The following is a 27,868-nucleotide window of genomic DNA, read 5'->3' as shown; positions in this document are numbered from 1 at the left end:
CTGGAACCAAAGCCTAAAGTTCTGAAATTGTCACATCCATTGGTTCCAAGTCCTGAATCTGCAACCTCTATTCTGACTTGGGTTCCAAGTCAACTAGCTACATCGGCACCATCCTCTGCTTCTTTGGCACCGATAGTGCTACCTGCATTGACAACTATAATCTCAACCTCAGCTCCATCCCACCTTTCTGTGCCAACAATTGTTATCCAAGATCCGGTCACTTCCCCCCTCCCTGTACTTAATTCTGGTCCTTCGACCTCGTTGCAGAAAGGTGATATTCTCCCTAGGACAATGTACTCCCCCTCGGTGGACCCTTTTTATGGCCAACAATACAACCCCTTTTTAGAATATCCAACTTCCTTTGGGGATGTCCACGTGTTCCTAGTCTTTCTGAACTAGATGTAGTGAGGCTAGTGGATCAGCTCTTAGAGGCCAGAGGAATTTCAACTCCATCTAAACCCTCCTTCCCATTCGGAGCCGAGGGTTCTGCTCCAAGGACTCCACAACATTTTCCTCCTTTGACTTCCTTGCAGGTTTTGGAGTATTTATCACCGACATGACCCCCCAGTTCCAGCTTCTTCTGCACTGGTGGTAGATCTTACCACGGTGCCGAGGACTACCCTTTGGCCTACGGTGTCTTCGTAACTGGGCCATCCTTGGGACTGAGATTGGCCTGTCGGCACTGTGTTCCCTGGTACAGTGTCACCTTTTTGTACATCTGCCTCGGTTCCAGTAGCTTTGACAGAGCCATGTACTCCCGTGGCTCCCTCCTTGGCTGCGGGTCCTTCAGGGCAGGGTGTGACCCCGGTTCTGAGTTTGTCCATTTCGGTTCCGGGCTCCCATCCCTCTTTGGGAGGACCTGCTTTCCAAGCGATGGAAAGGGCACTGGTCTTTGCAGGCTCTCAGTTGGTCCCTCCGGCGTTGATTAGCCCCTCCCCTTTCTCTGAATCACAGCTGTCGCAGCCCTCTACTCATGGACACCGGGCTCGGGAGCCACAAGACACCCTTCAACAAAGTTCCCCTTCTGCAGGTTCCTCCTGTGATGCTCCCCTCGAAGATGTTCCTTGCAAGCGATCGTGCAAGAGGACGCACGTTGATTCCCCAGAGGGATCTTTGACAGAAGATACTGATTACGATGAGGGGGAATGGTCCCCATGGTCGCCCCTTGATGATGTCTCCTTTGCAGATATCTTGGAGATCCTGAGGCAGCGAGGCGATTGGAAGTCCAGCATCTCTTCCTCTGAGGAGTCCGTGTTCTTGCAGGCTTTCCGGGCCCGGCTCTCTACCTTCTTGGTGACCCCGCCTGCAGATGAGCTTATCCAGCTCATTGTGCAGCACATGGAGATGAGTCCTGATGCCATTGAACCTATCCTTCGTAGACCAGATAAAATTCTTTCACCACCAGAGGACAATCCACATTGGTCCAAGGGCCTTCCTGTGGATGCTATGATTGTGTCGGCAGGCAGTCTCTGGTGATAGACAGATTGGGGAAGCGGGTATTTTCTTCAGTAACCTTTGCTATTCGATCCCTGAACTATCTAGCACATTTTACTCTGCTTCAGAGAGACATAATTTCAGAACTCTCAGAAACCCTTGCAGGACCAGTCTCTGATGCAGTATGGGACAAAGTCACCTCACATGTTGCTACCCTGGAGTCCATCTCAAATTCGTCCATGAGGTTGATTTTGCATTCAACCGAAGGGGCAGCAAGAGCAGCAGGCACTTGCGTTGTAACTAGATGCCACACCTGGAAGAGTCTGTGATTTCGTGGACCCTTTCAAGTCTTCCTTCCTAAATGCCCCTGTAGAGGCCTCATTCCTTTTTGTCCCAAAGGTTAAAAGACACCTTAGCCAGGTGTAAGAAGGATGGTAAGACCTTGTCTGCTGTAGGCATACGTTTTTCTACACCTCAACGACCTATTCCAAGAATCAGGCGTGGAAAGATGTGCTACAAAAAATCCCAAGGTCCTTTCTGTGACACACGTGGTGAATTTTCCCCCCTGGGGTGGAGGGGGGAATTCAACCGGAAGATGCCCCTTCAGAGTCCGAGGGGGACCACGTAACCAGGGATCCAGGGATTCTTTCTCAGGACAGCCCTACCTGCGCTCCTGAAGAGTGTCCCGATTGCTTGCCTCTAGAAGCAGTCAGGGGACGTTTCTCTCTGCACCACTTTGCCTGGCAAGAAATAACCACAGATTTTTGGGTGCAGACAATAATGACCAGAGGATGTCACATCCCCTTCAGTATTTTCCCAAGGCCTTTAAGGCAGATGTTCCAACCAGTCAACGGCGAATTCGCAGCTATAGAAATTCAAAAGGTGCTTCAAAAAAGGGACATCTGAACAGTCCCTCCAGACCAAGTAAAATCCGGCTTTTACTCAAGGTTCTTTTTAGTGCCAAAGAAAACCGGGGACTGGAGGCCAATTTTGGACCTCAGCATACTAAACAAATTTGTCAAACAAGCAAAGTTTCAGATGGTCATGGTATAGTCTATACCCCCTTTCTTGGGAAAAGATGATTGGATGTGCTCTCTAGATCTTCAGGATGCATATTACCATATAAAAATGGACAAACGCTCCAGAAAATGTCTCCGCTTCTGGCTGGGATCCAATCACTCCCAATTTCAAGCACTGCCCTTTGGCCTTTCTACAGCCCTCAGAGTGTTCACCAAGTGCATGGCAGTGGTAACAGCTCACTTGAAACTGCAAGGATTCCGGGTGTTTCCATATGTAGATGATTGGCTCCTCACCGTCCCAACCAAGCATCAACTTTTTTCATTGATTCATTACACCCGGCAGCTTCTGAACCACCTAGGGATAACAGTGAATGAGGGAAAATACAAGGTTACTCCATCTCAAAGACTGGAATTCATAGGGGTGGAGTTCGATACCCAGTCTTGTCGAGTCTACCTTCCCCTTCACAGGCTACAGAGACTCAGTTCGCAGCTCCAAGTGATACTCAACCAAAACAAAGTACCGGCCCGAGCTGTTCTCCACCTGTTGGGGTCCATGGCAGCATCCATTACGATGGTTCCATTGGTAAGATTACACATGAGGATTCTTCAGTGGCTACTGCTAACACAATGGTCCCCCTTAGACCTACCCATGTCCTTCCAGATCAGGATAATCAATCGATGCAAGCAAGACCTAATTTGGTGGATGAAGTCAGAACAGATTCTGTGGAAATTACCCTTTTTCCCCTTCCCAGCCCAAAGCAGTAGTGACCACAGATGCTTCAATGATCGGGTGGGGGGGGGCTCTATCAGGGAAAGATGGTCCAAGGCACTTGGTCACCCATGGAAGTCCATTTGCATATCATTGATGTTCTTCGTGTTTCACTGTTGCCGTCATTACATTTGGGTAATCTGCTCTTGCTCCTTACCGATGTCTGTAAAAGTTAATAATTGCATTGCTTGTGGGAAGCAAATACCACATAAGGATTTTCATTTGTACTGTATTCCTTGCCTAGGCCCTGATCACAACGTGCCTTGCTGTCGGTTTTGTGCTAAATTTAACCAATGCACTATTAAGTGTCTGTATATTTTTGCTTCTAAATATTTTGGCTCAAGATTTAACTACCCTGAAATGTCGTCTGTTAGCAATCCGACTACCGGAGTTCACAAAAAACGCAAGGAAAAAGACAGAGACAGACCGTCAAGGTCCAAAACAGATGATGAAGCTTCTCCTAAGCCAGTCGCCAGTTCGCCGGTACTCATTGAAGCTCTTTCGCAGCCCCTGATACCCACTACTTTAGACTCGCAGGCCTCTACCGAGACCCATTCAAAGTCCGGTATGCCGCGAGATTCGCAAAGTATTGAACCCGCGGATGTCTCTCCCCTGGATGGGTCCAGCACCGCTGAGCAGGCACCGGCTTCAGAGAGTGTTTTCAGGCCTCAACATTTGTATATTAAACCAACGCCATCAACAAAAACAAGGTCAAAAGCAACTTCTATGTCTAATAAACTGATGCATGAGCCATGTGCTCTGGCCCCTATGCCTAAAAAACAAATGATCAAAATGGCAGAGGATTTAATTACCTTGATCAGGGGTTCCTAACCCCCTCCTCCTGCTAAGAGGCCTAGGCAAGGCACTGATTATGAATCTTCATATCAGGTTTCCATTTCTTCTGATCAGGAATTTTCTATTCCACCTTATGAGGATTCTGATGCAGAGGAATCCATCCCATCTGCATCTCCTCCTGAGGATTACTCTTTTGGAGAAGCCTTGCATACCTTAAGGGAACATTTTCACTGGGAGAGTCAGGACTTCTCTGAATCAAAAAAGAGGCTTAGGGATTTCCTTCTTCCTCAGCATAGGCCTTTGGCAGTACCTCCTGTTTTAGACATTGTTGATGGTGTGTTCATGGAATCAAGCATGGCTCCTGATTCCCTGCCTCTGGCTCCTAGTAAGCCAGACAGATATTACAGGGTTCCTGACTCCCACAAATGTCTTTTCAGAAATCCTGCTGCTGATCCTATTTCTCAGGGTCCCAAGGGTGTAAAGGCTTCTACAGCCAAAAATCTTACCCCTTCTGATAGAGATTCCAGGGCGCTGGATAGGTTCATAGGTTCATAGGTTTATACTAGGCTATCTGCCCTAAGGCATTTATAAGCCTAGCCCAAATTATTGTGGCTTACGCCACCCCTTATATGAAAAAATACTGTGCCCATTAGTTTGTTGTGCCTCTGTCCAGCAGTGACCCAGAGATGATTCCCGGGGTAAACCTACGATCTCCCATCCACAGGTCTAGATTTCTCTTGAACAGAGTCAGCGAGGTGCTCTGCCTCACATGGACCGGGATTTTATTCCACAGCATAGGGAGTCTCTGAGTGATAAATCTATCCCTCCAGCACGTCCTATTTATATCCGTGCTAAGGTTTAAGTCGCTTGCTCTAGTGGTTTTGGTGGATTTGGATCTTTTGAGGTGGAGCATGTCCATTAATTCCGGGTTGGACATGGCGTTGTATGTCAGGCACATGTCACCTCTGAGCAGGCGGTATGCGACTGAATAGAGCTGGAGTTTCTTCAATCTGGCAGCATATGACAGATTTTGGAGTCCCTTTATCCTTTTGGTGAGGAACTTTTGGGGTCTCTCCAATTGCTGCAGATGTCGGGTGAGATACATCCCGAATGGGGCATTGTACTCGATCATTGGTCTGATAAGTGAAGAGTACAGGGGAACAATGACCTCACTAGATCTGGATGTGAATCCCTTCATGATCAGGTGGGCAGTGTAGAAGGTCTTTCTAACCACTTTAGCAATGTGAGTGTCAAAGGAAAGGCCACTGTCAACCTGGGTCCCCAGGTCCCTGATAACCTCTTCTGTGCTTAGTGGATTGCCACCTATATGGTAGCTTAGGGTTACCTTGTTTTTCCCGAAGGGTATGACTATACATTTTTGGCGTTTAACTTCAGGCCATGGCTCTGGCACCAGCTATCTGTTTCCGTGAGTCCCTTCTGAAGGATATCAGTGTCCGATGCACTTTCCACTATGGCCCAGTTTGCAGTCATCTGCAAACTTTGTCAGCCAAAGTCCTCCCATGTTGGCCTGTACTTCTGAGAAGTAGATGCCAAACAATAGGGGCCAAGGACCGAGCCCTGTGGGACACCACTTGTGACCGGCTTGGAGTCTGACACAGCGCCAGCAACTCTAACCCTGTGGGTTCTGTCCTTAAGCCAGTTTGCAACCCATCTTGTGACATATGGGTTTACATTTAAGCTGGTAAGTTTTTCTACAATACCAGTGGGGTATTGTGTTGCAAGGTCAAGGTAGGCTGTATCGACTGCCTTTCCCTCCTCAATGGCCTTGGTGACTATTTCAAGGAAGTCGACCAAGTTCAAAAGGCATGATCTTCCCTTGACAAAGCCAAACTGGGTCGGGTCCAATGTCTGCAAGTCCCCTATATCTTTGTTTATGAGCTCCATTATGATCCTCTCCATAGCTTTGCAGACTAGACTTGTTAAGCTTATGGGGTGGTAATTACCAGGGTCCGTGAGGCGCCACCTTTGTGGAGTGGGACCACAGTTGCCGTACGCCACTCCTTGGGCACGTATCCTGTGGTAAGGCTGAGATTAAACAGCTGCCTTATGTGCGGGTTTAATTCCTCATTTAGCTCGTGTAGCACACAGCCGGGGACACCATCCGGTCCCATTGATGCTGTGTTTTAGCTTTAGAGAGCAGCTTTCACCTGCGCATTTGAGATGTCCGGGAGGCTACACTCGGCTGGGATAGTTATCTCTCCTTTAGGGGAGAGGGGTGAAGTTTGCACTGAACCTGTCTGCCAGTATGTTGGCAATGTCTGTGGGTTCAGTGATTTTTGTATCATTTTGGACTAATTCTGAGCATATCTGTGAGTTTCCACCCAGGTTCCTAACATAGCTGAAAAAGGCCTTATGATTGTCCTTTGAATCCATGGCAATTTTTCTCTCAAAATTGGCCTTAGTTGATTTTATGAGTGCTCGTATTTTTTACTAATAATGATCAGGGGTGACTTCCCTTTTATGGATTTTGTTCTATCATGTAATAGCTTTCTCCTCTTATTGTAAAGTTTGTTAATGGCTGGGGTCCACCAGACTGGACGTTTGCCCTTTGTGGAAAGAGTCTTGGTTTTATTTGGGATTGCCTGATCCATGCAGTCCTGGAGGTGTTCATAGAAGGCATTTGTAAGGGCTTCGCAGCTTGGGTTGTGGTTTCCTCTGACTCAGGGGCCTTGAAGGATACCACACCAGTCTTGAGTAGTGTGAAGTTTGCTTTAGAGAAGTTCTTCACTATGGTCTTTTTGTTTGGGGTGGGGCGGGATGTGGATTTCCAGTGAGATTAGTTTATGATCAGATCTCACCAATGAGGGATATACTTCCGGTGTGGAGCATTTTGTCCCCATGTTTGTGACAATGAGATCTAGTATATTTTCTCCTCTCGTGGGAACAGTGACTAGCTGTTCCATGGCATTTGAATTTATGAACTCCAGGAACCGTTGGGCTAGAAAGTTAGGGCTTGAGTAATGTTCCCAGTCTATATTCGGGTAGTTGAAGTCACCCAATATGATGGTGTTTGGAGATACATTTATACCCTCCAGTGTCTTCAGGAAGGCTGTGTGGGGTTCCTGAGTTTGAGAGGGTGGCCTGTAGCATGCTACAATTTGTAGAGCAGTTTTGCCTATTGTTAGTTGCACCTGGATGGTTTCCAGCTTCATTTGTTGCCACCAACCTGGAGGTGTGAGTATCCTTTATGAATATGGATACACCCCTCCTTTTGTGGAGTGGTCCGGGTTTTGGGGCCGGAACGCATGATATGAGGTAAAACCTAATAGTGCCGGGTGCTCTCAGGAGCCTTGAACCAGGTTTCAGTTACAGCACAGACATCGATGTTCTCCATACTGAGAAGGGCCTCGAAAAGTGCATTTGAGATTTAGACTTCTGGCATTGAGCAGCATTACCCTCAATTTCTTCCCATTTTGTTTTCTAGGGTGGTAGGTTTAGAATTTGAGCCTTGCCTAAAAAGGCACTATGGGGGTGGCAAGAGCCTTAGCCAATATCCGAATCCCAGGGTGACAGGTGCAAGCCGTCCCTTGCGAAGCAGCGTGGCTTGTCAAGCATGTCATCCCAGGCAGACAGACACTGGATCCCCTTTGAATGACACCAGACATTAAGCCAATTGTTAAAGCTGATCATCTTGTCTCTATATTGTGGCATCATTCTTGGTGAAGGAAGGATACTGCTCAGGGTTAGGGTCATACCTGCCTGGGCTACATAATCAGAGAGCTCCTCTATGTCTCTTTTCATGCAGTCCAGGGAGGTACGTCTCAGGTCGTTCACACCAGCATGGACAATGACTGTGTCATATTTGTACTTGCTGTGGAGTGACCCAGTGCTTGTGTTATGTGGCGGATTCTAGCGCCCGATAGGCAGCTTACTGTGACCCTCTCCTTGTTCAGCCTGGTGAGTGGGACGTCAGTGTGTCTGACTATGGAGTCACCTATGACAAGTATGTTTGGTGTTGTATTTGGCCTTAAGGGCTGTGACTGCTTTGCACACTGCTTTTGTGGTTTATGTGTTGCTTGTGGGGTGTCTTGAGGTAGCAGTTGTTTGGGTGTCTGCTTTGGAGGCCTCTGCTGTTTAGGTAAATTTTACTCAGAGCCTCCGAGTATGTCTTTGTGTGTTTATGTGTTTGATTCAGTGGAGTGGTAGCATTATGTGAGGCTGGTTTTGTGGTGTGTGTAGTTGCCTTCTCCTCCTGTCTGGTCTTGCCAGTCCTGAGTTGAGAGAGCTCAGCCTCCAGTTTGGCTAAATAGCTGCATCTCTCAAGTATTTGTGTTATGTGGGAGGAGGAGAGGGTTGTCTGTGTACATGAGGCAGTTATAACATTGCCTCAAGATTCCCAGATTCACCAGCTGGACCGGAGAGGAGATTGACAACTGACCTTTGGACATGCTAGAATAATATTGGGAAATCCTTAATTGAAAACAAGGGCCAGTGGGGAGTGAGGGTGTAGTGCTTTTAATTTTTAGTGCTGACTTATATAATTGCTTTAGTGAGCAAGTGCCAGGTAACTTGAGTGCAATGTGATACAAGTAACTAAATGCAAAAACGACAAACAGTAACTTTCTTTCAAGTGAAACAAGGAAATAAGTACAGTAAGCAATGCAGATATCACTAGTGATCCACAGAAGCTGAGAAGTTGATTAGGTGAATTAGCTTCCAGGGAAATAAGCAAACAAACAACAAGTATATAAACAAAGCTAGATTCAGTAGGCCTGGATCTAGTCTATGCTAGAGCAAACAAGGTGAACCAATTTCAGTAAGATACAGTTCAAATATTCAGGCACTATAAACCTTTAACCAGAAATTCCCAGCTCAGAAGGGCAGAGTCCAGCCTCTTTTCCCACAAGAGTGCAGTCCACGAACCTTCTTAATGTAAAATAACTGGCCTGAAGCCCAAGTGCCTAAACCAGAACTAATACACTTGGACACTGGGCTCTCAATCAGCAGTTCCCAACTTAGAAGGATGAAAGCTACCTGTCCTGCCACCACAGTGCTTGCCACAAACCTTCCTAATGTAAAACAACTGGTCTGAAGCCCAAGTGCTTAATCCAAAAGACTTGAATGATAGCTACACTTTAATCAAGTTACAACCAAGCAGTAATAAATACCATTGAATACTTTAGAGAATGTCTGGATTAGTGCTCAAGTTACACAAACAAAGCTAGATCCAGCAGGCCCGAATCCAGTCTATGCCACAGCAAACAAGGCGCACCAACTTCAGTAAGAAACAGTTCAGATATGCATGCACTATAAGCCTTTAACCAGAAATTCCCAGCTCAGAAGGGCAGAGTCCAGCCTCTCCTCCCACAAGAGTGCAGACCACGAACCCTCTTAATGTAAAATAACTGGCTTGAAAGCCCAAGTGCTTAAACCAGAATTAATACACTTTTAGAATAACAGACACTGAGCCCTCAATCAGCAGTTCTCAACCTAGAAGGATGTAAGCTACCTGTTCTGCCACAACAGTGCAGACCACAAACCTCTCAGTGCAAAACAACTAACTGGTCCGAAGCCCAAGTGTTTAAACCAAAAGGCTTAGAATGAGTTACACCAAGCAGTAATAAATACAATTGAGTATTTTAAGATGATGCAAAAGTAAAAGAAGTAGGTAAAACACAAGTACAGTAAAAGCAGATGAAATTTTTTTTTTTTTTTTTTTTTCTGAACAAGTGCTGAGATCAAAGAAACAGATTTGAGTGCTGAAACTAGAAAACTGGCTAGTTACAAGAAAAAAACAAGCTAGAAGGCTTCCTCAAACACAGAAGGGCTTGGGGCTCAGAAGCCTACAAATAGTCTGTACCACTTAACAAGAAAGGCAGGAAATAAGCTTAATTTTTTTTTTTTTCTATTTCCCAGATGCTCTCTTTGTACACAGTAGGAGTGCCTGAAATCAGAATATGATCTCACTGCACTCAGTTGAGTGAGCAAATGAGATGGGCCCAGAGGCAGGCTGAGGCGGGCAGTTTCAATGCCACTAAGATTAACACCAAAACAAAAACAGGGCGGGTGGGTGTGAATAACTGAAGAGCAGAATAACCAGTTAAAAATTCCTTCAACACTCCTTCATACACAGTTTAAATCAATTTAAATACTGTATTTTTAAAAGAAAAGTGCATAAAAGGTACTTAAATTCTCTTATCAGTTGAATATAACCAAGTTCTTAGCTTGCCAAGCTGAAGTTTTAAAGCAGGAATTATTTCACATGCACCAGTTTAAATATGCAAGGACAGGAAATCACTGAATGTGGCTACCCCACACCTGTAATTACTAGCAAATAACAAAATTCAGCCAACACTAGCTTTTAGTTCAAGTTACTGAAGAGCAGAATAACCAGTTAAAAATTCCTTCAACACTCCTTCATGCACAGTTTAAATCAATTTAAATACTGTATTTTTTAAAAGAAAAAGTGCATAAAAAGGTACTTAAATTCTCTTATACGTCCAGTTGAATATAACCAAGTTCTTAGCTTGCCAAGCTGAAGGTAAGAAGGTTTATACGTCTGCATCCTTGGCAATCAGGGCTTTAAACTGCCAGTTTCATACGCTTAAATATCAACAGCATGTTATGGGCTTACTGAAACAGAAAATGATGGTGATTTCTGATTGTGTGGAAAATAGAGTTACAGGATTTATTGCATGCAGCAGAACAGGTTGGAAAGCATACTTTGCAATGTAGTTTTGATTCCTTGAAGGCCTGTTGTAGGCCCGCAGTAACTGGATCTGTGGTAAGAAGACATGCCTGGCTCAAGGAGCAAAATCTGCCTGATCATGTTAAAGCTACATTGTTGGATGCCCCTTTGCAGCATGCTAGTCTGTTTGGTAATAAGGCAGAAGAGGTTTTAAAGAAAATGGAAGACAAAGCTAAATCTATGCAAACTGTAAAAAATTTCTTGCAAGTGCAGCCACCCAGGTTCAGTAGGCACTGGTCTACTAATAACTGGTCCTTTCCTGTGTCCAACAGAGCCACTCAGGGCAAACCCAGGTGCTCAAAAGATATCAATCACAGGGATCTTACAGGTCAAAGCAATGGGGTGCCTCCACCTCCAAATCTGGAGGTAACAAAGCACAACCCTACAGTAAGCAGTCTCAATGACTTTCCTCTACCATCTCCAGGCACTTATCTTTTGGCAGCCCCCTTGGGGGAAAACTAGCACTCCATGCTCAGAATTGGCAGTTAATAACCCAGGACAAATGGGTATTAAACATAGTATCCCAGGGGTACAGATTTCATTTCCATACTTTGCCAATTCCAAACGGATGGCCGGGTCTGCCACAAAACCAGTGGGTAGAGGCCCAGAAACAAGTCATGTCTCTCATGGATATGGGGGCTATTCAACCGGTACCAGAAAAAGAAAAAGGACAAGGATTTTATTCAAGACTGTTCCTGGTACCCAGAAAAGACAATTCATGGCGTCCAGTACTGGACTTATCGATTCTGAACACGTTCCTTGACATTCCAAAATTCAAAATGTTGACTTTACAACAGCTACTGCCTATGCTAGGCAAGAATGCTTGGTTAGTAACTCTAGACTTAAAAGAGGCATACCTGCATATCCCAATAAGGGAATCTTGCAGAAAATACCTCCGCTTCAAAGCAGGTTTTTTTGCATTACCAATTCTCTGCACTGCCCTTTGGCTTATCTACTGCGCCCAGGGTCTTTACAAAGTGCCTAGCACCAGTAATTGTATTCTGCAAACAAATAAACATTCAAATGTATCCTTATCTGGACGATTGTCTCATTCAGGCAGAGGACAAGGACACTGTTCTTCAACATCTGGCGTTTGTAAAAAGGCTTCTAGTATGCCTAGGGTACACCATAAACGAAAAGAAATCACAACTGGTACCCTCTCAAATAATTACATTCCTGGGTGCAAGCTTGAATACAACTGCCCAGATGGCTTACCTCACACCAGACAAACAAATACAATTGACAACATACTTCAATCAAATGGCAAAAAGAAACAGTTATCTGCAAGGCAAATTCTGCAGGCTTTGGGGTTCATGGCATCCTGCATTCTACTAATTCCATATGCGAGACTGCATATGAGGAAACTTCAGTGGTACCTAAAAAGTTTATGGAGTTAACATTGTCACAGCCTGGAAACCATGATCCCTCTCATTCCCTGTCTACAACAGGAGTTTCTTTGGTGGGCAAAGCCATGTCACCAAAACAAGGGACTGTCATTCACTCTAACCCCTGCCACCCAAACCCTAACTACAGACGCATCAGACTATGCTTGGGGGGGCCCACCTGGCAGGGAGATGCATTCAGGGCAAATGGAGCCCAAACCAAATGCATCTGCATATCAACCAGAAAGAAATGCTAGCTGTTCAGAATGCTCTGACAGCCTTCAAGGACTTACTTCATCTAGGACAACTACTGATAAAGACGGACAACACCACAGTTATGTGGTACATAAACAAGCAGGGGTGTACCCATTTTTACCCCCTTTGCAGACTAGCCATGGCCTTGTGGAACACAGCCTTGACTTACCAAATACATCTTCAAGCTCAATTCCTGCCAGGAAAGCAAAATACTCTGGCAGACGACCTAAGCAGAAATCTTATGGACCCACACAAATGGAAACTGTATCCACAAATATTCAGCACGTTAACACAGAAATGGGGAAGACCAGACATAGTTTTGTGGAGAGGCAAATAGATCTATCAGTTGGACAAATTGTGCACAAGAACTCATCACAAAAGAGCATGGAAAGTGGAGGCTCTATCCTTCAGCTGGAAAAAACTATCAGTCTATGCCTTTCCCCCTCTGCCTCTACTCTCCAAGGTCTTACTAAAAGTCAGACAGGAAAAACCAAAAATTATTCTAATTGCTCCGGACTGGCCTCGCCAACACTGGTACCCGCTTCTAAGGAATATGTCACAGCTTCCTCCATGGTACTTGCCTCAAACACTTCGGCTACTGTCTCAGCAGAACTATCAAATTCTGCAAGCTCAGTTCCAAACTCTGAATCTTGCAGCATGGCTAATCAACTAGTTATTCAAACCACATCTCTCAGTAAACCTGTGATGGATGTCATTTTGGAAGCCAGAAGGCCTAGTACTAGAAAATCTTATGCTGACAAATGGAAGAGATTCTGTGCCTGGAACCAAGCGCAAGGAATAGACTTAGCAAGGCCCAATATTCCTCAGATTTTACAATACTTAACTGAGATGCTTGACAAGGGCCTTTCCTTTTCTTCAATAAAAATCCATGCCTCTGCCATCTTGGCTCATTACAACACAGAGCCTCCCCTCTTTTCTCATCCACTGCTAAAACAGTATCTCAGAGGGGCCAAAAATGTAAGGCCTCCCAGGAGAGTACCAACTCCTGCATGGGACCTCAATTTTCTGCTGGAAAAACTCACCCTGCATCCTTTTGAACCAGCAGCTACTGCAGATATAACATTTCTATCTTGGAAGACAGCTTTTCTTTTGGCAGTCACTTCAGCTAGAAGGGTTTCGGAACTACAGGCTCTCATGGCAGTGGAGCCTTTCATTATATTTTACCCAGAAAGGGTGGCCCTCAGGACCAACCCTTCCTTTATGCGTAAGGTGGTATCCAGTGTGGCTCTTAACCAGATCATTCACCTGCCAACTTTTTTCCCAAATCCGCAGAACAAGGGGGAGCGGATTCTGCATTCATTGGACGTGCACAGGCAACTAAGATTCTACTTAAAAAGACAAATTCTCTAAAAGTCTGTGCAACTACTGGTAGCATTTGCTGCAGGATCAGAGGGGAAGGCTATATCAAAGCAGACTATCTCTAAATAGATAAGCCACTGCATTCGTTTCTGCTATTTGCACCATGGTAAACCTGTGCCCAAGGGGATCAGATCTACTTCAGCAGCTTTTCTCAAAGGGGTCCCAACCAGAGACATTCTAGAAGCTGCTACTTGGAGTTCTGTTCATACGTTCACAAAGCATTATCATTTACCTCTCTTCTCTAAATCTAGGGTAGGCTTTGCCACTGCAGTCCTGCAGGGCCTTATAGCTGCTCCTAATGCTGTTTAGTTCCATCCTCCCATCCATAGCTTTGGGATTCTACCCAAATGTAATGACTGCAACAGTGAAACACGAAGAACATAGTACAGTTGTGTACACTTACCATAAATGTAGATGTTAGAGTGTATTCACTGTTGCAGTCCGGGTTACCCACCCGCCGTCCCCCAGTCTATACCTTTTCTTTCCTTCACTGTACTCAAAAGCCATTGTGGTGTATTTGCTTTTAGTTGAAGGTACATTTTATGTTTCTAAGGTGCATTTATATATTTACAGTTTATTTATATATTTTTTGCTCCCCATTTGGGGGGCACCTGACATCTGGGGCAAGAAAAACTGATTAAAATGTCGTCGGCTGCATGTTTTATACCCCTGACGACCTGACGTCATGGAAGAGGAGACCGCAACCGACGCAGGACCCAAGACTTTGTTATTCAGGCCGACTGAGGGCAACCTGCCAGCAGATTACCCAAATGTAATGACTGCAACAATGAATACACTCAAACATCTACATTTATGGTAAGTGTACACAACTGTACTTTCTAAAACTGAGGACAGTGCTTATAGCATTGCAAGCTTTTCAGTCTGTTCTCCCTTCAGGAACAATTGCCATCCAGTCCGAAAACATGTCAGTAGTTTGGTACATCAACAAACAAGGCAGAACCAGGTCCTACCCGTTATGTCGAGAAGCCATGAGAATTTGGCAATGGGCGATAGCTTCCAGTGCTTTCTGATAGCAATGCACATTCCTGGGGATTCCAACGTAATTGCAGACAAGTTGAGCAGATGCATTCTCCTGCCTCACAAGTGGTCTCTCAATCCTGTCGTAGCGGCGAAGATCTTCAGCCGCGAAGATCAGCCTTGCTACAATCTATTCGCATCTCCCACAAATCACAAATGCACCAGCTACTTTGCCCTAATTCCCCTGCAGGGGGAGTCCCTGAGGGACGGTCTTCTACACGATTGGCCCACAGGACTTCTTTATGCTTATGCTCCCCTTCCTCTGATCCTGTAATTCTTAAAGGAGGCTCTTCGGTTGAGAAGCAGAGTAATCCTCATTGCACCCTACTGGCCTCGACAAATTTGGTTTCCCTTCCTATGGCCTCACTTAGTACACCAACCCTGGATTCTGGATCCAACTCCGGAATTGCTGTCGCATCCACAGGGTTTGACTCATCCAAATATGTTGAGTCTCAAGCTGACAGCTTGGTTTCTTCACTTCCATTAATTGCCAGGCAAAGCAACCTATCCTCCCCGATCCGACACATCCTTCTGGCTTCTCATAAACCGTCCACCAGAGAACTTTACCTTATTAAATGGAAACAATTAATTTCTTGGTCTGATATAAAGGGAATTAATCCTTTTTCAGCACCAGTACCCATAATTTTAGATTACCTATCGAATCTCCTTGAATCCAGAGCTGCAGCTTCTTCCATTCGAGTCCAACTTTCAGCAATCTCCAATTTCCATAATGGGTTTGAAGGCTCTTCCTTAATCTCTCACCAGCTCTGTAAAACCTTTTTAAAGGGTGTTGCACATATCAGGCCACCTTTTAAACAGCCAATTTAGCCATGGGACTTGACCCTGGTACTCCAAGCCTTAACCAGCTCCCCATTTGAATCTGCAGCCTACTGTGACTTACAATTCCTGTCATGGAAAACTTTGTTCTTGCTGGCCATTACTTCAGTTAGACGGATCTCAGAATTGCAAACTTTATGCACAAACTGTCCCTACCTGGTCTTCCATAAGGACAGAGTATTACTTCGGACTAACCCCTCCTTTTTGCCTAAGGTTATTTCTGATCTAAGTATTAACGAAATTATTGATTTACCAGTCTTCTTCCTAAATTTCTCTAATAAGGGTGAATATACTTTGTATTTGGTCAATGTTCACAGACAACTAAGTTTTTATCTGACAGAACAAAATCCATACAGAAATCTGACCAACTGTTTATATCATATTCTGGTCAAAAAATGGGAAAATCAGTATCCAAAGTTACCTTCTCTAAATGATTGAGAGATTGTATACAATCATAGTAACAAAGTCTCTATTCCATCTAAGATCAAAGCACATTCCACAAGATCATTGTCAACTTCTGTGGCTTTCCATGCTAGGGCTTCCATGCATGGCATTTGTGCAGCAGCAACATGGGCCTCTCCACATACCTTTATCACACATTGCAAACTGGATATAGTCTCCAGGGGGGAGAGCATCCTATGGTTCAGTGGTGCCCAGTAACATTCTTCATTAAGGCCTCCCAGGAAACAAGGTAGCTAGGGACTCTGTCTCATCAATAAGGAATGAATGAAGATTAACATCATCAGATAAAGAAGGTATGTCTTACCATAATGTTCCATCTGTGTTGTTCATCTTCATTCATTCATTACAACCCACCATCCCCCTCCTAAAGACTCTCTTGGAGGTTCAGTTGTGGTCCTTCCTATGCTAAGGAAATTGCTCAGAAAAAGCCTTCGCCTTTTCTCTCTCTAATGTGTCCTGCCCTTATGGGCAGACTCGATCTGAGGTAATGTCGAAAGGGGGACTATGGGTAAAAGCTTAGCTTGAGAGTTTTCTGGCTAGTGCGAGGGTGTTACAATGGCCAACTCTGTTCCGAGGACAGAACCAAGAACCATCGGTAATGAATGAATGAAGATGAACAACACAGATGGAATGTTATGGTAAGACATAACTTCTTTTCTTGAAGTACTTGTGAGGATTTATTTTAAGTTGGAATGTATGCTTTAGGTTCTTTAGCAGCAGAGTGTGATTTCACCTATTTTAAATAAGTAGCTCTGCTACTTTTATGTTTTGTGGTCCCGCTTGGGGCATCATTTAACTAGCCCAGCCCCAGTACCCTACATCCATGCTCCGTCTACCAGCTTATCTACTACCACTCCTCCCCTGGACTAAATCCAGTATTGCTGAGACCACTGATGGATCCCAAGGGGGTCCCAGGCGCTTGGCTCTCTTTGCATCTGTCCTTTGGGGGGAGTGTTCTTTACATGCCCTGTCTCCCACTCTCATTAATTATATCTAGGGGCAGCTCTGTTCTTTAGACCACACCTGTCCTAAAGGAGCATCCTTGAGCACCCCACCACCTGGGACAGGCATGCCCATCCCTCCTTACTGCTGTGTTTTTTACCCAAGCTGCTAATTGAACTTAGCTTGATTGGGCCATGCTTAGGGGTTTATTCCCTTACGACACTGGAGTGGCCTTTTATTGTTGTCCTTGTCATGCAGTTAAGTTGTAAGAAGATATAGTTGTTCAGTAGCCCTCACCCCCCCCCCTAGCATCTTCTAAGCATTGCCTTTATTTTGTTTATAAACATTTTGCATGCTCCCTGGTGTAGATGGTTGGAGCCCTGAGTATGACCCAGATTTGATTAGGGGTCTTGGTGCTGAAAGAACTGACAGGAAGGATGGGTATTGACAACACTGAGCCTACTGCCTTCTCTCAGGGGAAAGGTTGAGAGTGTCTGTGAAGGGAAATTTGCTCTGTGTCTGAATTCCTAGAGGGATGAGACAGAGATGCCCACCTACAGGGAGAAGGGATACTATTTGTGGAAGATCATGTGCAGAAGCAGATGGAAAACTTCTCCCATTTGTTTTGTGAATGTGCAAGATTCAAGAGGACTCCCCAAAAGTCATTGTTGTGACTCCCCTTGAGCCCAGGAACATTGTTTCTCGCTTCATATGGAATTAGCTAAGGGCAATTACCACAAGCTTCCTCAGATACTGGACCTACTGGTATAAGACGGGGAGTTTGATACATCCCCAGTCTCAATAGACTTCAGTTGACTGCCTAGATAATTCAATTCTAATACCTTTTAGACATTTATTTCATGAGGATATGCCACAGGTATTAAATAAGGCAAGAAAGCCTGTTACTAGAAAATCCTATATTAGTACGTGGAAGTGATTTTTCTAGTTTGTGCCTAACTAATAACTAGGGGAGCATAAGGGATTTTGTACCACTGATGCTCGAATATTTTTGTGAGCTACTTTCCTCTGGTATTTCTTGTTTCTTTGTAAAGGTTCATCTTGTGGCCATTTCAGCATATCTTCCCAAGGATCCTCCTCTTTCTTCCCTGTGGTAAAACCATTCCTAAAAGGAGTTTTACACCTGAGATCTCTGCATAAACAGGTTGCCCCTTCTTGAGATCTCCGTTTTATGCTGGAAAAGTTTGAGTATGTCACCTTTTGAACCTGAATCAAGCTGATTTAAGTTTCTTGACTTGGAAAACTGTACTCATCATTGCTCTGACATCTGCAGGAAGAGTGTCTGAGTTGCAAGCTCTCAAAGTAGGTGAACCTTACCTTATATACCACAAATACAGGATCACACTAAGAGCACCCCCTATGCCCAAACTGGATTTGTTGTTTATGTTGAGTCAAGCCATCAATCTCCCACTTTTTTACCCAGAACCTAAAACAGAGAGAGAGAGGGAAAGAGAGGATTCTGCATACTTTGGATGTGCACAGGCAGCTCAGGTAGATCTTGACAGAAGTTAAGTCATTTAGGAAAGCTGATCAACTATTTATTTCTTCTGAATGAACTAAAAAGGGACATCCTGAGTCTAAACAGACAGTTTCCTGGTGGTTGTCCTCAGTTGTTATTTTTTGTCATTCCCACTATGGAAAACTATTCCAGTCAGTAAAAAGGCACATTCTGTTAGAGCCTTGTCTTCCTTGAAGGTATAATAGAATGGAGTGGACAGTAGAAGCATTCTAGAGACCAGTGCTTGGTCCCCCTGTACATACTTTTACAAAGCATTACTCACTGGATTTCTTTTCTATGCCCAGGCTAGCTTTTCTCCGTATACTCCTTGATCATATTCTTCCTCCTTCCAGACTGGATAAGCTTTGGTAATCTATCCATATAGCCGAAAGACTACTGCAGCAGTAGGAATGATTAATATAGTACAGCTGTGTAAGTTACACTTACCAATAACAGTAGATGTTTGAATTCCTCACTGCTGCAGTGGCCTCACCCACCCTCCATCCTCCCACTTTTTACATAGTTGTTGGGATATAAAGTATGGTTCTTTTGTGTTTTTACTTTATATGTATCCTTCTTATTGTTTTTTGGTTCAAGATTGTTAGAATTTTCTCTCTGTCTCTCTTTATCTTCCTTTCTCGTTATGGGCAAGAAAGTTCTGAAGAAAACTTTACTCTAACTTTTGATTTCCCTCCTTGGGACTAGCCAATCAGCTTTCAGACTGAAGGATTGAAGCTGGAGGTGGGGGTTGGGGGCAGAGTTTTGTGAAGTTGGCAGTTTGTTGTTGTTTCCTGGGCAGAAAAACAAGCCATATAGCCTAAAGGCTAGTGGAACACTGAGGAATTTGAGCATGCACTGTTATCGCTCAAGTCCAACAGACACAACTGTACTTCATAGTAAGTGCAACTTGCACAACTGTACTTTATCCCTTCTTTTGAAAATTACCATGGGCACTTACCACAAGCTTCCTCACAGAATGGGCTTACTCAAACAGGACATGGATTGTATGATACATCCCAACCTTCAAATTCTTTGACTACCTGGATTTTAAAATTTTAGTAACTTTTAGACACCATTTTTATTTTTGATGATGTGCAACAGATATTAAAGGAGGCAAAGAAATCTGCTACTATAAAATCATATATGAGAACATGTTTTTTTCTAGTTGGTGCCAAACCATAAAACAGAATGCTTTTAAGCTCATCATCTTTGATTATACATTATTTGTGTTAGTTGTTATCCCGTGGCTCTCTTACTCTTCTGTTAACTTTATCTTTAGACCTTATTGTCATGTCTGCCCTTAGATCCCCCTTTCTGTCCTACCTGAAGTGAAGTAGTTATGATAGGGCTGCTGCATATCCTACTACCAAGGGGCAGATGGCTTCTTCTTGGGATCTTATGTGCCGAAAAAAACATTCACCTTTTCCTTTTGAACCAGCTCATGAGCCTGCAAGTTCTTGGAAAACAGTATTGCTCATTGCTCTGACTTCTACAAGAAGAATATCTGAGTTTATAAGCTTTTATACCCTATCTCATTTTTCACAAAGATAGGATTACTTTGAATACAAATCTTTCCTTTAGGCCTAAGGCCATTTCATAGTTTAGATTGACACTTTCCATCTCGTTTTTCTTTCCAGAACCTAAAAATAAGGGAAAGCGAATTTACTCACTGTAAATGGCAGCAGGCGATTCCAGTAATATATTGACAGAACAAAAACCTTCAAGATTGCTTATCAGTTGTTGATTTCTTATTAAGGCAAGAAATGGGAGCAGTCAGTGTCCAAGAAGACTTTTTCTAAATGTTTGCCACATGCTGTTGGTTTTCATTACTCATAGGTTCATAGATGAGTACTAGGCTATCCGCCCAAAGGCATTTATAAGCCTAGCTGGAATGTGTTGGCTTTCGCCGCCCCCTTAGATTAGTTCTCTGTGCCTCTGTCCAGCACAGCCACTGAAGTGATCCCCTGGGTAAACTTCCTGTTTCCCATCCACTCATCAAGGTTTCTCTTGAAGAGTGTTAGTGAGGAGCTCTGCCTAATATAGATTGGGATCTTGTTTACTCCCACCATAACAAGACACTTCCAAGCAAATGCAATTCTAACAGGGTTTTGGCCACTTGTGTGGCATTATGGAAAGAGGTAAGTAAACTGCAGGCAGCACCTTGCTCATTTGTATTCACTTCTACCAAGCACTAAGGACTAGATTCCTTTTCAAGGTCCAGTGAAGGCTTTGCTAGTATTATTCTCCAGGGCCTACTGGACTTGGATCCTTGTCCTTAGTAGATGTTAGAATAAATCTGTGTTGAAGTAGCTGCACCTCCCATCCTCTTCCTTTTTCATTTTCATTTTTTGCCAGGATGTAGATATATTTGCTTCTTTTTTTCTTGCTCATATCTACCTGTCAGGGCTGTGGCCTTCCTTTTTTGAGGCAGGAAAGCTCTGAGGTTTTGGTACCCATGTCACATTTTTTTCCTTGCTCTCCTTAAGCTGTGCACTGGCTAGGGTGAGTGGAAGGTGCCCTAACAATTGGGAAGCTGGCTGGCTATTCTGGTCCTTGGCAGAATGCTCCATATAGCTTAAATTACTGCAACAATGATCTATTTGAATATGAGAATTTTATCCAAACAGTCCCCGATTGATTATAACCCCAGTTCTTCCTCTCACTTCCACTGATTTAGAAAACCTCAGTTAGTTCTTTTCTTTTCATCCTGTACTAAATTCAGCCATAACAAGACTTCTGTTCTAACTTAAAGCAAGAACCACTTACAGCTGAATTTCTGCAGATACACTGGATTTCTCTGTCTCCCTTCTGATCAACTGGGCATTTACTGAAAGCAACGTCTTAGCCATCTGGAAATTACACTGTATATACTGGAGGGATAGATTCCTGCCCCAGAGACTTTCCGTACTCTGGAACAAACTACCTATCTATATCAAACAAAGCTCCTCATTAGCACTCCTTCAAGAAAAATCTTGATGACTGGATGGGAAATAGGAAATTCACCCCGGAGATCACCTCTGGGGCTCTGCTCGACAGGGGCATGGGAAAATAATTTTCTTGAGTGGTGAAAGCCAGAGTACCTTTTTGGCTAGGCTTGTATAGGCCCAAGGGCCAATAGCCAAGTACCTATCTATGAACCTATATAATGCCACTTCATAAGGTAGGTTTGTAATCTGAGTTAACGAACTATAGACTCCTAGCTATCCTGTCTCGTCTCTCTAATATCCTTGAGAAATGTATTCATGCACAGGTTATCCAACATATATCAATGCACAGCCTCCTCTCTATTACCCAATACAGATTCAGGCCCAACCACAGGACTGTAACAGCTCACTGTACTTCCTATAACACATTTAATCAAAACAGAGCAGAGGGCAGCCTAATTTCTTCAGTCTTCCTTGACCTGTCCAAAGTCATTAATACAGTTTCCCATCAGAAACTTCTCTCTGAACCTGCTAACCCAGGATTCTCACTCCCTCACCCCCCCCCCCCCAATCCTGGTTCCACTGTCTATCCAGTCAACAGCAAGCAGTTGCATGTCAATATGATCTCTCAGCATTTCAACCTGTATCTGTTGGGGTTCTTCAAGGATCAATATTTGGACCCCTTCTGTTTAACATCTTCATAAATAAACTTCATACTATTGAAAATCTGGCCACCCTCGTACAACATGCCAATGATTCCACCCTCATCTGTCCTGCTCCATCCATTACTAAATTACAGGAAATCACCCAACTGTCCTTCACTGAGACTAAATCTTAAAAAAAAAATCCTAAAAATCCTAATCTACTTCAATTTCTCAAAAAAAAAAAAGACTGATGCTCTTCACCTCAAAACAATGCTTAATCCAGAAACTTTCATTTAGCACTACTTTGAGTAACAGCATAATAATAATCTTCTTCTTTCGGCTTTTCCCGGTTAGGGGTCGCCACAGCGGATCATCTGTCTGCTCATGATTGGCAGTGGAGTTTTGCGGTGTCGAGTTGCCAGCCCGGCGCCCAACCTTCCACAGAAGGCACACACACACATTCACACCTAGGGCCAATTTAGAGTGTCCAATTCACCTACTGCATGTCTTTGGGATGTGGGAGGAAACCGGAGCACCTGGAGGAAACCCACGCGACCACAGGGAGGACATGCAGACTCCGCACAGAAGGCACCCCAGCCGAGTATCGAACCGGAGAACCTCTTGCTTTGAGGCAGCAATGCTAACCACTGCACCACCGTGGCCGCCCAACAGCATAATAATAATAATAATAATAATAGAAATTGTAACTTGGATAAAATTTCTTTGAGTCATAATTGATGACGTTCTCAAGTTTGACTATCACATGCATCTACTCTACCAAAAAAAATAAAAACACCAAAAACTAAGATGACTGTATACGGTCATAGGTTCATAGGTTGGTACTAGGCTATCAGCCCTAGGGCCTATACAAGCCTAGCCATAACAATTCCCTGGCTATTTCTTCCCACATTATTTACTTTCCTGGACCCCTGTCTAGCAGGGCGACTGACGTGATCCCTGGGGTGAATTTCCTTTCTCCCATCCAATCGTCAAGGTTCCTCTTGAAGAGGTCCAAAGAGGCACTCTGCTTGACATGTATGGGCAATCTATTCCAGAGTCTGGGGAGTCTCTGGGTCAGGAACCTATCCCTCCAACATGTTTTGTTTATTGTGATGACAAGGTTTAGATCCCTGGAGCGTGTAGCTCTGAGGGATTGGGATTTCTTTAAGTGTAGCATGTCCAACAGCTGTGGGTTTGACATGGCCTTGTATGTTAAGCAGAGATCGCCTCTGAGTAGACGATATGCAACAGAGTATAGCTGGAGTTTTTAAGGCGGTCAGCGAGGGCATCTGCTTTAGGCCTGTGATTCTTTTAGTGAGGTATTTTTGAGGCCTTTCCAGTTGTTGCAGATGTCTTGAGAGGTACATACCAAATGGGCGTTGTATTCTATAATGGGTCTAATGAGGGATGAGTACAGTGGGACAATGACCTCCTTTTTCTGAATGAAAAGCCCTTCGTGATGAGGTGTGCCACATAGAAGGATTTCCTGACTGTTGTGGCGATGTGGTTATCGAAGGTGAGACCACTGTCCACCTGTGTCCCTAAGTCTCTTATCACACTTTCTGTGTTTAGTGTACTGCCACCTATATGGTAATTCATGGATACATGTTTTTCCCAAAGGGATAACAATACATTTCTTGGCATTGAGCTTGAGCCCATGGCTCTGGCACCAAGCATCTGTTTCTGTAAGGCCCTTTTGTAGAGTATCCACATCATTTGGGATTCAATAATGGCTCCCAGTTTGCAGTCATCTGCAAACTTTGTTAGCCAGAGTCCCTTAGTGTTGGCCTGTACTTCAGAGAAGTAGATGCCAAACAAGAGCGCCCCAGGACTGAACCCTGAGGTACTCCACTTGTCACTTGTCTGGAGCTGGATTTGGAGTCGGCTACTTTTACAGTGTGGGTTCTATCAGTAAGCCATTTAGCAACCCATTGGGTGACATAGGGATTAATGCCCAACTTAGTAAGTTTATCTATGATTCCAGAGTGTGGGATGGTGTCAAAGGCCTTGGCAAGGTCTAGATAGGCTGTGTGGACCACCTTACCCTTGTCCATGGCTCTGGAGACTGATTCAAAGAAGTCAATCAGGTTCAGGAGACAAGATCGGCCCTTCACAAACCCAAACTGGGTGGGGTCCAGTGTTTGAAGGTTGCCAATGTCTTTGTTTATAAGTTCCATGATAATACGCTCCATGGCCTTGCAGATAAGGCTTGTCAGACTGATGGGACGGTAGTTTCCGGGATCCAAGGTGGATCCCCCCTTGTGGATTGGGATAACTGTAGCTCTGTGCCACTCAGTGGGCACGAAACCTGAGGTGAGGCTATGATTAAACATGACACTTAGGTGAGGTGCCAGTTCATATTGTAGTTCATGTAGTACACAGCCCGGGATGTCATCTGGTCCCATGGATGCTGTATTCTTGGCTTTAGAGAGTGCGTTTTGTACCTGTGTGGCCATTATTACTGGAATTTGGCAATCTTCCGGTATTGAGATGGGCCATTTAGGGGTGAGAGGGGTGAAGTTGGCACTGAATCGATCTGCCAGGATATTGGCAATATCCTTCGGATCAGTATATTTAATGCCATTCTGTTTTAGCTCAGAGCAGATCTGAGCATTGCCATTTAGATTCTTGACATAATTATAGAATGCTTTGTGGTTGTCTTTGGAATCTTTGGCAATTTTATTTTCATAACTAGCTTTGGAGGATTTTATGAGGCATCTCAGTTTCTTACTGAGGCTAGTAAGGAGTTTTTGCATCCTGGGATTTTCCTCTTTTCTGCAAAAGTTTCTTCCTTTTGTTGTAAAGTTTGTTTATGGCAGGGGACCACCAGATTGGCTTCCTTTTTGGATGAGAGCATTTTGGTTCTATTTGGGATGGCGATTCATGCATGAGTGGATGTGCTCGACAGTGCCATAGTGTAGGATTCAGCAGTTGAACTTTCAGTTCCCGTCCGCATGTGTGTCATGAAGTTTGTCACTTCTGACTTGAGTAGCATGAAGTTGGCTTTGGAGAAGTTTTTTATGGTGGTTTCTTTACTGGGGGGTGGGGTGGGATGTGGATGTTAAGGGTGATTAGCTTATGGTCAGACCTGACTAACGAGGGGGTGACCATAGGTATGGAGCATTGATTTCCCATGTTGGTAATGACCAGGTCTAGGATATTGGAGCCCCTGGTGGGACTATGGATTAGTTGATCCAGGGCGTTGGAATTCCAAGAACCGTTGCGCAAAGGTGTTGGGACATGAGTAGTTTTCCCAGTTAATGGCAGGGTAGTTAAAATCACCCAGTATTAGGGTGTTTGGTTCTATCTTAATATTTTCCAGTATGTTTAGAAAGGTGTAGTGAGAATCTTGGGGTATGGTGGGGGATCTGTAGCAAGCTACAGTTTGGATTGCAGTCTTACCTAGTGTTAGTTGCACTTGGAGAATTTCAGACACATTGTGTTGGCCAACTAGCCTGGTGGTGTGAATATCCTTGGTGAATATTGACACTCCTCCACCTTTAGTGTTTCGTCCTGGTTTGGTGGCGAAAAGTGTGGTAAGAGTTGTAGCCTGGTATTGCAGGGTGCTCTCTGGAGCCTTGAACCAGGTCTCAGTTACTGCACAGATATCGATGTTCTCCATTTTTAGGAGTGCCTCGAGAGAGTGCATTTTGAGGTTTAGACTTCTAGCATTGAGTAGCATTACCTTCAGATTTTGCATGCTTGTACCTGTTATGGTGGTGGTTTTGTCCTTTGAAGTTTGCCTAAAAAGCCACTATATGGGTGGCAAGAGCCTTAGCCAGTAACCTGAATCCCAGGGTGACAGGTGCAGACCATCTCTGGCAAAGCATCGTGGTCTGTCAATCATGTCATCCCAGGCAGACAGATACTGGATCCCCTTTGAATGACACCATAAGCTTAGCCAATTGTTGAAGTCAATCATTTTATCCTTATATTGTGGTATCATTCTGGGCCAAGGCAGGATGCTACTCAGGGCTAGGGTCATACCTGCCTGGGCCACATGATCCGAGAGCTCTTCCATGTCTCTTTTCATGTAGTCCAGGGAGGTACGTCTCAAGTCATTCACTCCAACATGGACAATGACAGAGTCATATTTGTACTTGTTGTGGAGTGACTTGAGTGCACGCGTTATGTGGCGGATCCTGGCACCCGACAGGCAGCTGACTGTAATTTTCTCCTTATTCAACCTGGTGAGAGGGACATCAGTGTGCCGGACTATAGAGTCACCTATAGAGTCACCTATGACTAAAGTGTTAGGTACATTGTCTTGCCTGAGGGGCTGTTGCTGGGTGGCACACTGGTGTTGTGAAGTATGTGACACATTGGTTGTGATTGGTGTTTGTTTGCGTTTCAGCTTCAGAGGTCTTTGTTGCTTGGGCAGGTTACAGTTAAGGGCCTCTGCATATGTGGATTTAGTGTTGCTATATGTGGGTGTTGGTGGTGCGGGTTTAGAAGGGCTATGTGTTGCTTGAGGTGTAGTGTGGGTGTTAACCTTCTCCTCTTGACTGTTTAGCACAATCTTGGGTGGAGAGAGCTTTGCTTCCATTTTGGCTATGTAAGTGCATCTCTCACAAGTTGTAGTGTTGGGTGGTAGGAGGAGAGGGTTGTCTGTGTACATGAGGCAATTGCTGCATTGCCCCAGTATGCCCAGATTCACCAGGTGGACAGGAGAAATCACCGGAAGCTGACCCTTGGACATGCCTGGTTTGCGGCTTTTTTTTTTCTTTGTAAAGTATAGGAGCTGTTTCCTTAGCAAGGTACTTTGCAATTATAGGCTTAGTGCCTACTATTAATTTCTCCTTGTTAACAAGGAGAGTTCAGTGTTTGTATGAGTTTAAGGCTTCCTAGTGCTTTCCAGCAGGTATTAGAGAAAGTACTAGTCACAGGGATGCTTAAAGGTAAGATTGAAAAGAATGCACTCTGCAGTCTGCACTAGAGAAGTTAGATGTGAAAGTAGGTAACTTGAGATGTAATGTGATCCTATCTCGCCTACATTCACTACAGATGGGTTGACTCGGCGCTATACAATAGAACGCAGTCTCTTATTGGCTGAGTCACCTCATATCCCAGGATGCACCACCACTACCTCCCCAGATCTCGTTTGCCGCTTTCCAGCATAGACGTGGTCTCGGACTTGGCTGAGCTAAGTACCTCTAGTTAGAAACCTTTTTCTGTCAAATTTCTTCTGAAATTCACCCAAAAGCTGTTGTAACTGCTATTGTTGTTGTTGTATGTTTGTGTTTTGATACCTTTTTGTGGTCGATTGTGTTTTTTTATTGGTAGGAAGGTTCCGTTTAAGTTAGAGGGGCCTAGCCCTACTTTAGGCGTTTAAGTTAGAGCCTAGTTGTCGCTGTTAATTGTTTGTCTATAATTGTTGTTAACTTTGTCGAAACCATGTCTAAAGAACATAGACCTTCTGGTTTCAAAAAATGTGTCAAGTGTAGTTACAAGATGTCCATAACGGATGATCATTCCCTGTGTGTGTATTGTCTAGGTCCTAAACACCTACAGGAGTCTTGTAGCGTTTGCCACGCTTTTTCCTCTCGAGTCCTCCAAGAGAGGAAAAACAAATTGATTTTAAAAGGGCTCATTGCCCCTTCTTTTGAGGAAGCTTTATCCTCTTCTTCTTCTCCTACTGGCAAGAAGAAAAAATCGTCGGCTCCGACCAGCCCGCCGGGACCGATAGCCAAAAAAACTAGGCCGGCTTCTCCGTCGGCTCCACGGACTTGAGCCGAGGGAACGGTCTGCCTCGATGCCTCCAG

At 44.4% G+C, this 27,868-nt stretch overlaps 1 protein-coding gene across 1 annotated transcript in view; it reads left to right on the top strand.

Annotated features, from left to right (window-relative positions):
• The window catches only part of THAP12 (THAP domain containing 12), a 299,454-nt gene that overhangs the window by 47,010 nt on the left and 224,576 nt on the right, over positions 1-27,868 (top strand). Inside the window, exon 3 of the mRNA XM_044072831.1 lies at positions 1,031-1,472. Within this exon, the coding sequence (XP_043928766.1) occupies positions 1,031-1,472 (442 nt within the window). The remainder of the gene's footprint in view (positions 1-1,030; positions 1,473-27,868) is intronic.

The sequence above is a fragment of the Protopterus annectens genome, chromosome 5.part1 (assembly GCF_019279795.1).
Source record: "Protopterus annectens isolate FY-2018-M chromosome 5.part1, PAN1.0, whole genome shotgun sequence".
Lineage (NCBI taxonomy): Eukaryota > Metazoa > Chordata > Ceratodontiformes > Protopteridae > Protopterus > Protopterus annectens.
The sequence above is the reverse complement of the archived record's forward strand: the minus strand, read 5'-3'. Positions and strand labels throughout refer to the sequence as shown.